The sequence below is a fragment of the Lissotriton helveticus genome, chromosome 4_1, assembly GCF_964261635.1.
Source record: "Lissotriton helveticus chromosome 4_1, aLisHel1.1, whole genome shotgun sequence".
In the NCBI taxonomy this organism is placed as follows: Eukaryota; Metazoa; Chordata; class Amphibia; order Caudata; family Salamandridae; genus Lissotriton; species Lissotriton helveticus.
Window position 1 is genome coordinate 1,599,469,848 of NC_136063.1, and position 15,005 is coordinate 1,599,484,852.

The following is a 15,005-nucleotide window of genomic DNA, read 5'->3' on the forward strand; positions in this document are numbered from 1 at the left end:
AATGGATTTAGACCCAGATCTCTGTACTGGGGTGAATGTATGACACTGTTCTGCATTCTGTCCATCAACTGTTGTTTTTGCATTTGTCACCCCAAGTGGGGCGGGTATGCTCAGACGTGAGTCCCGTGCTCTCCACACCACTGGAGTCAAGCTATCCTGGCTGAAGACGGCTGATAGCCAGAAACCAGTCCTAGGATGCTTGATTCCGGTCCAGGGAAGACATGGCTTGGCAGTCGGGCTGGACTGTTCCCATGAGGTACAGGGTCAAGGCTGATTTGCACATGGCCATGTCTGAACTGGGGTGATGTGGTGAGCAAAAAAACGACGGATTTCGGCCCAGATCTCTGTACTGGGGTGAATGTATGACATTATTCTGCATTCTGTCCATCAACTGTTGTTTTTGCATGTGAAATTTTTTAGGCATGATATGGAGTCTCGGTCCATGACGTGATAGTCTTCGATTTGTTCAAATGCATATAACTAAGGCAACAAATTAATAAACCTCTCCCAATATTGCGTAACATGTAAATATATGGGAAGTTGTATCTGCATAAGGAAGAACTGAACTACATGAAGGCTGTAAGGTTGCACTGTGAGGTGCAGCACAGATATGTTGATGAAGATCCATGATCTGTGTCTGAGGACTATCACACCCAAAGCATCATGTGCAGTGTCCAGATTTTCATCTCTCTAACTTCTAAGCTGCCATCTTTTGACACCAGGCCCAATTTACCAAACTTCGAGCAATTCACATCTGTGTGGTAAGCAGCTGGATTGCATTGAGAAGTGAATTTTCTGTGCTGTGCCAAATTTACTTTGTGCTGCGTACAGATATTAAAATCTGCTGTGCATATTGTTGTGCCATACGCCAGAAAAAAACAAACCAAAATTGCAGGCAGGCATTGATCCAGGTAGCCCAGAATACTGAAGGGAGGAAGGGAAACATTATATGGACTTAGTAGGAGGTATACATATTAATCAGGGCCCCAACGAAACACCAGGGCAAAGTCTTTATGTTATCCAAACTTCCTACTGCAAAAAGGTGCTTATTGAAATAAAGAACAGGGGGTGGCACATGTGGTGCACCCACCACTGGAACTGTTGAAGAACTGAAGAAGTGCTTGTTTGACATGAAGTGGCGCACAAAAGAGAATCAGGCGTAAAACCTCAAATCAGTCCAGACAGCAGGTGGTGGACAATGAGCCAGCCAGATCCCTGCCAAATGGAAGCATGTGGCTGTTGTGATTGTCCTGGGCTGCTGTGAAGCTTGCCAAGACAGTACGCTGCAAACCTTGAAGGAGAGCCAACGCCAGGTAAGCAAAGCAGCAGGAAACCGCGTGGAACTAAAAGTGGTAATGTCAGATGTGTAAATGTTACCTCCTGTCCAAATGCATACCTTCGCATATGCAGAATGCGTTCCTTCCAAACATAACATTCATCCCCTAGACTGCACGCATGTATGTCAGTGAATAGGGATGTAGGAGCGATGTTATGCATTCTATTCTTGTCATAGTCATGTGAACTATTGAATAATGTAAGTGAGAAGTGAGCAGTGTGAGCACGCGCACCTCGATGTGCCGGCCGTCACTCAGTCCAGAAAAAAATGGACCGCCTGTGCCAGGGCATAAGACCCGTTACGAGGCCCCATTTAAAAAACTGCCGGTGCTCAGCACCGGTGAGATCCGGCCCACTTAAAGCCCTGGCAGCTCCTATGATGTGTTCCGACACACCCACACCCCAATGTTGTCTAATTGCAGCTGTTACTGTCCTATGGAGCAGAAACTGCTCCTGAAGGAAGTCGAATTCCAAGAAAAATTCCTCAAACGGAAGTTCCTAGGCTCGGAACAAATTTCCCACCTGCATCACACCTGCAGTCATGCAGTCCTCTAAGCCCCATCAGAATGCCCACTTTGCACGCTTTGGGTCTACAGTCACATCAACTTTCAGTGCAAATCTCCTTTGTGCTCAAGCGTAGATTGACATAGACATGTGTGCCGCTTTACATCCTTACAGCCAACACCCACACAAAACAATGCCACAGTAAATTTTAGCATCGGTGTTTCCCATCATACAATCATCTAAAATGCTCGCACCTTTGATGCCACAGTTTGAATGTATTCTGATACAAACTGGAATAAGGTGTGCATATGGATAGATAAAATGTAGCTCTTTCAAAGAATCTGGAGACCATATAAAAAGCTAACTTGAAACATAGGATTGAATAATTCGTTTTAGTTTCACTTGAGTTTATTGTTCTAAAGGGATGTCATCTAGAGAGGGGCAAGTTATATGCTGAATTGTAAGTAACTACTTTCTATTGTAGAATGTATTCATTTACTAGGACCTCCTCCCTGATGAAGTCAATTCGTTTTGGCCCATTGTGGTGCCCCGTAGGTATTGAATTAAGTGAAGCCCTTATTGTAATCATTTAAAAACATTATAACAACTAACTGCACACCACTAATACTAAATACTATGGTTTTCCAGACTGTCGATTTCTGCTTCAGTTAATCTTGAGACTGCACCTGTAGCTCGATCTCATGAATTGGCTGCACTTGTAAATAAACAACATTGCAAGAAGAGTTTAACTGAATCCAGAAATCCTATTGTTAGCCTACAGTGAACCATACTGTCCACAGGAAGGCCACAAGAGTCACATAAGAGGACCACACGTGTTGACTAAACCAATGAGGCACTCCTAATGAAATATGGTATTCTGCAATAGAAAAAAATGTCTTTCAATGTGCATGACAGCTAATGGTCATATTGTTTACAATGTTCTTCTTCTTTCTTTCTTTTGATTCTCCATGCTACTTCTGTATGCCTTTGGCAGAATATTAGATGTGTTTTTATTTTGTAAAAGAATTGCTCATTCTTTTGTTGCTCGATAAATAATTGTTATACAAGAAAAAGGCTTGCAACTCAGCAAATAACTCCTCCTTTGCTGTGGAATGGCACTCTGTAAACTAACATGTATTAATGAACCCTACAATGGAAGTTGTTTTTCATATGGTCCTCATGCTCTTTGGAAAACATAACTTTTATTATTGGTATATGAAATGCATACCTGGGTTTATAGGAAATATCACTGTGGCCCCATGAGTGCATATATTTTAGGTGGTGAGGAAGTCCTATAATCACACAATAATGGATACAATGAAGTGTAAAAAGAGGTTTGGATTAGATAAAAATATTTAATGAATTAACATCTCTTGATTTATAATTTTACTTCGAGTTCAAGTAAGAAGCTGTGTGACCATCTATGATGTCCCAGAGAGTGTGAGAAATCTGGTCAATATATGAAATGCTGCTTGTAACCCGCACTTTCTAAAATATACCCGAGGAAGTATCCTTAATGCTATTTGCATTTACTCATAACACACTGTGAAATATGTATTTGGAATTTGTCGTCACGCATCTCAAAGTAATGTAACATAATCTCTGAAGAAATGTGGCAGCATCCAGCACTGTTATTAAAAGGACAATGGGCGGCTGCTAACAAAGAGAAGTCTGTTTCATGCTGTCAGATGTCATCAAACAAAAACAGACAGCTATCTAGGCAGCTGTCTGCTGGATACAAAAAGGAAAGAATGAAATAAGGTTGTCTATGGGGAGTGAGATCGAGGGAGGAGGCGAGGAATAGCCTACAATACTCGGTTTGAAATGTTATTCTGTTTTCCTTTTGTATTGCAGGAGGCCTTAGAAATGTCATTAAAGAAAGCAAGACAGACCATCAAGCAACCCAATGATATGGTGAGAGACAGGGTGCTATTTGGGGGAAATTACTTTACAAGAAAGTCATTGCAGGCATTGTCTGAAAGAAGATGGCGGTGTCCTTCTGCTATTCACCTTGAACACAGGGAACGTAGGATGGACACTAGATGTTTGAACTCACCGTGGCGCATCTTAAGTGTACTTTTTCTTCATTTTGTTTTATTTTATTGGGATGAGAATTGAAACACAAATAAATCCTTTAATAGCTGAAAATGGTTAGTGCGGTGAAGACGATTAGCTAAATGTATCATTTTGAATCAATGAGACCTGGGATCTAATCTTGACTACCCCACTTCACTGTACTGTGTTACCTTGGACAAATGGTTCTCAAATCCTCGTGGGTGTCAAAATTGAAGGTGCTTGGAAATTAACTAAGGGTCCCTATAAAGCCAGTGTAATAAAGTAATCTGAACTTTACATTTCCCATTCATTAATGTTTTCTACAAATTCAGCAAAATTACTTTTTTTTCGCAAATTCTCCGGATCACAAATAGTCCCCACCAGTGATATATCTGTTAACACCGCTCCCCCACCTCCGTCCCTTCCTCGAGAAATCCCTTGAGAGACACCCACACCCAACACCACAGGCAGAGCACATACCTTGAAAAACGAGTTCTATCACAGTATGGAGTTTGTAAGCACTTCTGTAACAACGAGTGAAGGATCACTGCTGCAGGCTACACAGGCCAATTAATGAGGAAGTCAGCCCAGGAAGCAGTAAGTGAATCCATGTACTATTGTGAGTCAAAGGGGTTAACTGTAAAACAACTTCAGGGAATCAAATAAAACGTATTACTGGTCCCCAGGCTACCAAACTTTGCTGAGCTTCACTCTCTATTGAATAAAATGCACCGATTTACAAGTGCTTGTAGCTACCATGGCATAATCAATTCCCTTGGCCCTGCTGGAAGCAAGGTTGCAGAACTGGTTGAGCATTGATCATTGGCAGTATGTCGTTTTCGGTGCTAGTTCCAATTTTAGTCTTGTGCTGTGCATATTTCATGAACTCCACACATCCTTTTCATTTGGAATCATTAAGACCAAAGCGTTAGTGCATTTGCTCTAGTTTTAACACAAACACCTATAACGAATTGTGCAGAAACTTCACCTGGGCCCAATTTGTCCAAGCAGTTATCAGCATTTCTAAAGTGTTTTTAGTTGTGACCCACTTAAATCTGAAGTTATATACACGACTCCCATGGAGTGCCTTAAAAAGTAAAGTCATGATTGTACATTGACAAAAGGCATGTTTTCCATATAAATATATATATATGTGACCAAGCTCCGTCCGCCGAGCGAAACGCGTCGAGGAGAGCACTTGCTCTATGATTGCAAAATAAATTCTTTCCACTGCTGACATGACTTTGGTGTGATGGCGTTTTACTGAGACTTTGAATTGTTGTGGGGAAAAGAGGTCTGCGCCTGCTGAAGTCCGCATTGATAGTGGACAGGACTGTCTTCAAAATATATATATACATATATATATATATGTATATATATATATTCACTGAAAAAACCATAGGTTATAGACCATATATAGTTAGGAATTAGCATTTAAAAAACCTTATTTTACTCACACAAAACCATTGAAATTCCATATATAGTTAGTTGCACTAACTATATATCGCGCACCCGCAATCCACTGCTGATCATGTCACATATTACATCATTCATGACATGGTCAGTGACATCACTGATGACATCACTGATGACATCTCAAATGACATCACTGATGACATCACTGATGACAACATCCAGTGACTGTATGTTTCTGTAAAGTTAAAATATGTCTTACATATTGAAGAATGAGTGGATGTATAAGTGTCTGGATGAAGAATTTAGTAGGTGCGTGACTGACTGTATGAGTGAGTGATTAAATGTGTCTCACTGAATGCATGGGTTAGTGACTAAACTGTCTTAATTTGTGCATCATTATGTCTGTTGTTCTGTAAACTGCTGCATGTGTTGATCATTAGCTATACGAGAGGCTATATGTGTTATTAATTGGTTGCCCAAGTATTTCTATGGGAGATTGAGTTTGTGTGGGGGTGGCTGGAAGGTGTGTGACTCTGTGCATAGATGTGTGAGCAGTTTATTCACTAGGTGTATGAGTTCAAGAGTGCATGTGGAAACAGCTACATGGGCAGTTGACTGTGTGCATGAGTGTATTGATGAGTGAATGGATATCTCAATGCTACATGTCATAGTAAGTACATATGTAAAACACAGTACATGTGAGAGTTGGCATATATAAATAACTATGCATGAGAGCCACTGAATGAGTGAGTGGTTGTATCGATCATTGTGAACTTGTATCAGGGATTGTATAAGAGAGTAAATATGTGTTAGTATATGTTTCAATAAGTAAGGTGTGTTTAACTGTATAGTTGAAGAAATGGAGGTGAGATTGTTTCTTTGCATGACTGACTGGGTGTGTGAGTAACTCCATGGATGAGTGTCTGTATACACTGAGTGTATCTAAGGTTATATTAGAGTCTGAAGAGGTTTATCGTATTAGCACAAGAATGATGTCAAATGAGATGTCATCAGTGATGTCATCAGTGATGTCATTTGAGATGTCATCAGTGATGTCATCAGTGATGTCACTGACCATGTCATGAATGATGTAATATGTGACATGATCAGCAGTGGATTGCGGGTGCGCGATATATAGTTAGTGCAACTAACTATATATGGAATTTCAATGGTTTTGTGTGAGTAAAATAAGGTTTTTTAAATGCTAATTCCTAACTATATATGGTCTATAACCTATGTTTTTTTCAGTGAATTTCAATGGTTTTTTAATAGCAAATATCATAAGCTGTCGAATGTCAAGTACGTGGTAAGTAAAAACATTTTCGTGTTTATGCACACTGATCTGCTTTGAATGCTGCCCCCCACCCCTCATTTCTATTAGGAGTACTCTCTCTTTGCAGATAGTGAAGTGTAGTTAACGCAGGCCTTTGCCCCCGTTGTAATCCGTCGTGCCTGCTTCTCTCTCCATTTGATTGATTGTTCTCTTTGGTTCATTCTCTATTTACAAACAAGCACAGAGTCGCAATACTCTGTTTAGTCTTTGCAGATAGCTAAAAATCGTGTAAAAAAACAAAAGGAATCGAGCAAAATCAGTAGGCCACTAATGGGATCTCTTTTTGACCTCCCTAAAATAGAAACATTAGGAACAACCTGTTGATAATACCAATGTGTATGTACATAAGCGGCGTTCATTTGTGTTCACAGTACCCCTTGTTGATTGTTTGAATCCAGCATTGAATTGTTCGAAGTTGGTTCTCTTAAGAATCTTCTCTGCCTGCAAACGAGGAAGAATAGGAATATTCTCTCTCCCTTTGCAGATAGTGAAGGGTAGGTAACGCAAACCTTTAACACGTCGTGCCTATTTCGTTCCTCATTGATTGATTGTTTCCCCAAACATTGACTGTTTGGGAATTGGTTCTTTTTGGAGGTATTCCCTGTTTGCAAATATACGTAGGAAAATCTTTGCAAATAGTGAAAGGGTACGTAATGCGGACCTTTCTCCCCCGTTGTAATCTGTCATGCCTATCTACTCCCCACTGATTGATGCACCTGTTTCACCCGGACCATTTACTAGAGATACGTCATCTGGCCCGACCAGAGAGCACCCCTAGTGAAAAGGACATATGCAATAATAACGAAGTGATCACTGTATCCTGTTAACAGAAACTTTAGCATGAAACAACCTGGAAAGAAAAGAATAGGAAAACGAAAATCAGTAGGCCACTGATGAACATGAACTTTTATTAAACAACGAACAAAGAAACGATAACATAACGTAATGATAAAACCTATTAATGTCCTAGAAACAAGAAAACGTTAAAATATGCCAGTGGTGAGAGACCAGAAAAACAGTAAGAGAAACCAAATCACCCCTCGCTGTCCCACCGCCTGCCACGCCAAAAAAATCGATAGACTAGGGAAAATGCAAGTCAGTAGAACATCCGCCCCCACTCTGGAAACTTCCAAGGTGGGGCAGGGTTGCGGCTACGCCCAGCCGGGAGCAGCCCATATGAGGCGGGTCCTGCTGCCACGCCTCGGCCAGGAGATCCTAACGTAGGGTGTAGCCGGAGGAGAGGCCGAGGCCAGCGGGACCCGGCCAGGGGATTTCCTTTACAACGCTGAAGAGTTGCAGGGGGGGGAATGTCTCCTCGACCCTCCCCTCTCTCTCCCAGTCCGGCCGCGGTGGCCCTTGACAGTTTCAGGTAGTCCCGCCACATGCTCTTCCGGTCCGGCCACAAACGGTCGGGGGGCCGAGGCCGACGGGATCCGGCTGCAGCCGATAAACCAAGGAACCCGTTCATGGGGCCAGAGCCAGGGGCGTCCGGCCGACATCCACCGGAAGCCCGGCCCGAAGACGGACGGGACACTTCTTCTTTCTTGAATAATGGCTGCGACAACACTGGGGGGGGATGTCTTGCACATGCCTCCGACCCCCCCCCCCTCGTCCTCATCGCCTGGTCCGGCCATAACAAATCTCAAGCGAGACGCCGTGGGGTGCACTGGGAGGGAGAGACGGTGCGAACAGGCCTCTCCCGCCTCCCCAGGTGGAGGCTTCCCAGCTGCACCCTCAGCGCTCCAGGCGCCCGGAAAAGGGTTCTTCCACTGTGGCCATGCTGCAACGTCTCGCCCGGCAGGGTGGAGCCCGTCCGCTCATTTGACCCCGCGATCGCCAGTAGCTACCGAACTCTCAAAATGGCGGTCGACCTGGCAAGAGCAGGCCCAGCATAAAGAAATGGCCCGGTCACTGGTTGACTCCACCACCGTAGTCCTCCACGACCTTGAAGATTCTAGAGGAGCCGCGGGAGTCTCCGACCCCCGATGGGGAATGACTGCCATGATCGCCCGTGGAGTGACGAAACTGTATCCGCGGGACGTCGCCGCTCCCATGCTGGCGCCAGCCTCACTTTGAATTACTAGAATCCTGCAGACCTCAGTTCCGGTGAAAGCACAGTGTGACCCGGTAGGAAAAATTGTTGCACCCCCTCCCCTTTTTGACTGATAGTTCAAACCACCGATCCTTTCCTTTGCCCTTTTAACGGAACTTTGGACTGCCTCCCCCTCTTTTACATTTTCTAGAGAAAACAAAACATTAACCACTACATTAGCATAGCAGTTGACACCAGAACTGTTTTCAAATTGAAAACCAACAACATCTTCAACAGAATCCTTTTTGTTTCTGCTGTGACCCTGCTACAGCACAGGCATTGTCCCCAGCAGTAATTCTGCAATGCCGGTAAGAATAGCTGTGGTGCCTACTGGACTCACTCACCCCCGCGGCGCCCCACGCCGTTATTTGCTGGGCGGCAACTTACTAGACATCACTTTCGTGCCATCTAGATTTCAGCACGTTCTGCTGCCTTGGAACTATTCGCACAACAGACTGCTACTGACGACCCACCCCCAGGCAACATCTTCTGAATTTTTATAATTTGAAAGAACTAGTAACATGTCCTCATCAGGAATTCAAAAGAAATTGCCACGGTCTCTTCGTTGTTTAAATGTTTTTACTGTTTTTGTTTTGTTGTATATATTTATATGTTATTAAAGTTTTATATTCCTACTACTTTGTTGGAGTGCTATATATTTTTAATGTGACACATAATTGTAAAAACTTTGATGTACAAAGAGTCATTCCTGGAATCTTCCGCTTCAGGCTCGGTCCCCTCCCCAATCACAATACAGGATGGTTTTCAGATAGTAGGAACACGTGTGGTGTGACGGATCTCATCGGGTGTGGGCCTTGATCTACTATAACTCCTTTGAAGAGGGGTGATTCTTTACAGCTGGAGCCTTAAACTACATCTGCAGGGCTAGCTGATAGCCTGGACAATCGGACACAGAGGAAGAGGAGTGTCAGAGGGTGCGGTAGTGAATAGGGCGAAAGGGAGGTGTCGGGCGGGCACAGAGTGTGATTCTCAGGGAAGAGCAGCGCAGATGGGGGGAGGTTTATTGCCCATGCATAAGACAGAGAGCGGGGGTGACCAGTGCCTGGGGAAGATGCTTGCGAGGGTGGGGAGCCATGCTACGAATCGACAGCGTGCAGAGAGTGGGTCTGGTCAAGGCATCTAAAATGGCTGCCGTGCACGACAAAAGTGTGGCATTTCAAAAAAGGCAAGATGGCGCAAACAATGTTTTTCAACACTTCCTCATTTCCTTCGAATCGAACGTTAACAGACGTTGGTGCATATTACCAAAGTTAAGCGATATTTATCGCTAACGATGCTTACCAATGAATTTTTTACCGCTAAGCATCGTCAGAAATTATCGAAGATAAACCTTGCTATTATCAAGGTTTATCGCAAATGCGATAATAAACGGCCGCAATGCATGAATATCGCTAAAAAGTCAGCGATATTCATGCATTACCGAGCTAATGCTCTTAGCCATTTTATCCACCTCCCATTGGATAACATGGCTAAGAACTGCTCAGGGCAGGTGTTACTTTTTGGAGATATTCGCGCTTAGCGCGAATATCTCCAAAAGTTGGTAATAGGAGATAGATATCTTGCATGTTGTAATGCAAATTATTGTGGTATATGGAACTCATACCATAATCTCTCAGGAAAGCAGAAACTGATCCTTTTGGGACCGCCTGAAAAGGCCTAGGGGGTGAGGGGTACTCTACTTTGCCCCCTTTTCACGTTCCGAACTATTTTATTTTACTCTCTTCTGTAATTACACAAAATAGCAGCGATAAGATGCATCGGAGACACACAGTGAGAGAAAGGAGGCCGGAGATGAAGAAGAGATGTCAAATACACATTGGAGATAATATAGTGGCAGAAGGGAAGTAAATATGAGTAAACTTACCATGTAACATAAAAATGTTGCACTCTATACTATAAGTCTCATTTTATACTACAATCACTTCGCTACAACCTCATAAATTAAAAATAAAAATGAATAATGTCTCAAACAATTTTTGATTTCTAAATATAAATTTATTCTTCAGAATTTTCTAAATTTGAAAGAACTAGTAACATGTCCTCATCAGCAATTTCCTCATGAAAAGTCTGCAATGATGATTCTTGTAACTCTATGGTCTCCAAACATTCGATAAATTCGCCATCAACAGATTGATCAAAAAAATCATTCAAGTCATCTCCTCTTTGTGACAATATTTCATTATTGGTGCTGTCAATTTCAATCAATGTAGTGGAATCATTCAAGTCATCTCCTCCTTGTGACAATATTTCATTATTGGTGCTGTCAATTTCAATCAATGTAGTGGAATCATTCAAGTCATCTCCTCGTGACAATATTTCATTATTGGTGCTCTCAATTTCAATCAATGTAGTGGAATCATTCAAGTCATCTCCTCGTGACAATATTTCATTATTGGTGCTCTCAATTTCAATCAATCTAATGAAATCATACACGTCATCTCCTCCTTGTGACAATATTTCATTATTGGTGCTCTCAATTTCAATCAATGTAGTGGACAATTCAAAAGAAATTGCCACGGTCTCTTCATTGTGAGCCATTTTATTTTGAAATTGCTTGCTGTAAATTGCAGAAAAAAATAATCACTTTCATTTATCGTTTTTAGTAATACATAATATAAAACTAACTTTATCAAGTATTTAGTATAACAGAAGGACTGCAAATAAATAACAGAAAACATTTTTCAAATTATCTTCAAGTGTACAACATAGTTCCCCTTACAAATTAACAACTCACCTTTTTAAAAGTAGGAGAAGTGTTAGTACTGTGTAAATCAAACACCAGAAATTCACCACCAAAAATTCCTCACAAATGTACCTCAGACAGTAGTATCACAAAATGGCTGTGGTTTCCTCTCATTTGACATATACACATAACCAATTAACTTTCATCACACACAAATACAAAACCAAAGTAACATTTTAATTGGTTCTAAATTTCAACACTTTCAAATGTGTTTTCCCCATGCAATTTTCCATAGGACATTTACATACGTCTACAGCCTGAATGGCTGAACGGAATTACACCAAACTTGGCAAAATGGTACATCAAACCTAAGAGGTCAGGAAGGATCTACTATGCCCCCTTATGGTTATTTGCCCCTTCGCTTTGGCCTCCTCTTGTCTCTCGATCCTACCGAGAGACAAGATGGCGGCCGCTACGGACTGTTTGGAATGTTGACAGACGCCGGAGAACCAATCAGCTTCACAAAGCTCTGTAACGCGAAAAGTACGCGAAGCGGAGCGCTGTTACAGATATATATCTTTTTTTGAACGTTAATTTCTCAAAATCCACTGGAGCACATATATTGAGACCTAGCAAAGGCACATCGGGCTACCAGTCCCTAATATTTTGCCAAGTTTCGTGCAAATCCATTCAGCCGTTCGATTATTGACATTTAGATACGTCTACAGCCTGTATGGCTGAACGGAATTACACCAAACTTGGCAAAATGGTACATCAAACCTAAGAGGTCAGGGAGGATCTACTATGCCCCCTTATGGTCATTTGCCCCTTCGCTTTCGCCTCCTCTTGTCTCTCGATCCTACCGAGAGACAAGATGGCGGCCGCTACGGACTGTTTGGAATGTTGACAGACGCCGGAGAACCAATCAGCTTCGCTTCACAAAGCTCCGTTGTGCGAAAAGTCCGCGAACCGGAGCGCTGCCCGGTCCGCTGTTACAGATATATATCTTTTTTTAAACGTTAATTTCTCAAAATCCACTGGAGCACATATATTGAGACCTACAAAAGGCACATCGGGCTACCAGTCCCTACAATTTTGCCAAGTTTCGTGCAAATCCATTCAGCCGTTCGGGCTAAAAGTGAGGCCAACCGCCCTATGGAAAACTCAATGTTAAAAACACGTTTTGGGACACCCCTTTTTTCTCGACCCCCCCTGGACGAACCCCCCCCCCCCAATTTTCAGGGGCTGCTCAGAAACAAAATGTGCCATTTTCCTGAAAATTTCAGCCAATTCCGTCCACAAACGCCAAAGTTATTCGACATAGAATTTTCAAAAATCCCATAGAGAAAAAATCCTAACTATATATACCTACTGGCGACCGCCAGTAGGTAATATATATATATATGTATATACATATATATATATTACCTACTGGCGATAGCCAGTAGGTATATATAGTTAGGATTGTTTTCCATAGGGAAATCGCAACATTCTAGTACTTGTCTAGTAAGCCAGTTGATTGGCCAGTCAAGTTCCTTGTTGGCCACTTTGCCATCAAATACACCTAGCTCCTTACCTCCTCCAATTTTGTAAATATACACTGATTGCTATTTAATATTTTGTATACACCTTTTTTTATCAAACTGTGTCTGATATTTATTAGCACTTTTTTACACTGGGTGTTTTTAGCCATAAGTAATTTTACATATTGTACTTTTTATGTTGGTATCAAATGTTTTTACAGTGTTTTAAGAGATACAGAAAAGGACAGTGTCCTATCTCTAACTGTTAAATTGCATTTATGCATTGAATACACAAGGTACTTTTTGCAATATGTGGATTCAGCACTTTATCCCCATCTCCCCTATTCCCTCATGCACTTTAATATACTCCACTTGACGCAGGCTCGGAACCAGTCAAATTTGTATATATTTGCACTTATAAATCAGTTCTCCAGTCACTTTAAATACTATATATATGAAATTTACGGTCTTTTTTTTAAAGGATTTATCCTGAAATATGAAATTCTTATAAACAATGTTTATGGGACCATATTGCACAATTATTGCATAGTGTTATATTTCATGGTATGTTGCCTTAAAGCATGTTTTTTCTTAAATGATATACACACTAGTTGCTATAATGTAAAAAATTCCGTATGAAACACTATACTCCGATAGACAGGAGAAGTATGTCTTTTATTTCTATGACACTTTGACATCATGTGACTGGGCGGGCTGATTGGGTATGCACTGCATTATAAAACTAAAAATTTTTTAACTGGCTCACTTGCATGTGAACAAGGGCTTTTCAAGCCCGAAACGCGTAGTGCCCTCTTGCCTACCGACTATTTTGCAATAAAAGAACCTGTGAAGCGCACCTGGTGGTCCGTCTCCTCTGTTCCCTCGCCGATCTGACTTCTGTCTGACTCGGAAGTGGTGTTTGGAGTTTCCGCATATATATATATACATATATATATATTACCTACTGGCGATAGCCAGTAGGTATATATAGTTAGGATTGTTTTCCATAGGGAAATCGCAACATTCTCTTGGGAATAACTTTGGCGCCGGTTGAGGGATCTGCCTGTAATTTTCCTTAACTTTCCCCATGTTAATTTCCATAGGGCGGTTGGACTCACTTTTAGCCCGAACGGCTGAATGGTTTTCCACCAAACTTGGCAAAATTGTAGGGACTGGTAGCCCGATGTGCCTTTGCTGTCTCAAGATATGTGCTCCAGTGGATTTTGAGTAATTTAGGTTCAAAAAAATATATATATCTATAGCAGCTTACCCGTACGCTTACGGTACGCGCACGTACGCGTACGGTACGCGTACCTCTAGTGCGCGAGCTGCATTCTGATTGGCTGCCAATGTCTGTCAACACTCCAAAACAGAAACTGTTGGCAGCCATCTTGTGCCTCGGTAGACTGAGGCACAAGAAAGCAGAAAAACAAATGTGTAGAACAAAAAAAGGGGGCAGGGTAGAAACACCCTGACCCCCTAGGGCTGCTCAGGTGGTCCCACTAGGATATTAATATATTTAAACGTTATCCGCTAATAGAATTAGCATTTAAAAAACCTTGCAAATTCACTGAAAAAACTATAGGTTTAAGGCCTTTTATAGTTAGAAATTAGCATTTAAAAAACCTTTGAAATTCACTGAAAGAACCATAGGTTTCAGGCCTTATATAGCTGGGAATTAGCATTAAAAAAACGTTTGAATATATAAAAACGTTATCCGCTAATAGAATTAGAATTTAAAAACCTTGTGAATTCAATAAAAAAACATAGGTTTCAGGCCTGATATAGTTAGGAATTAGCATTTAAAAAACCTTTGAAATCCACTGAAAAAACCATAGGTTTCAGGCCTTATATAGTTAGGAATTAGCATTTAAAAAACCTTGCAAATTCACTGAAAAAAACATAGGTTTCAGGCCTTATATAGTTAGGAATTAGCATTTAAAAAACCTTTGAAATTCACTGAAAAAACCATAGGTTTCAGGAGTTATATAGTTAGGAATTAGCTTTTACAAAACCTTTGAAATTCACTCAAAAAACTATAAG

General features: G+C 41.5%; 1 protein-coding gene across 2 annotated transcripts in view; it reads left to right on the forward strand.

Moving 5' to 3' along the window:
• The window catches only part of AOAH (acyloxyacyl hydrolase), a 919,324-nt gene that overhangs the window by 324,594 nt on the left and 579,725 nt on the right, over nt 1–15,005 (forward strand). For both annotated transcript variants that reach the window (XM_078688219.1, XM_078688220.1), the window contains exon 5: nt 3,694–3,753. In XM_078688219.1, the coding sequence (XP_078544345.1) occupies nt 3,694–3,753 (60 nt within the window). The remainder of the gene's footprint in view (nt 1–3,693; nt 3,754–15,005) is intronic.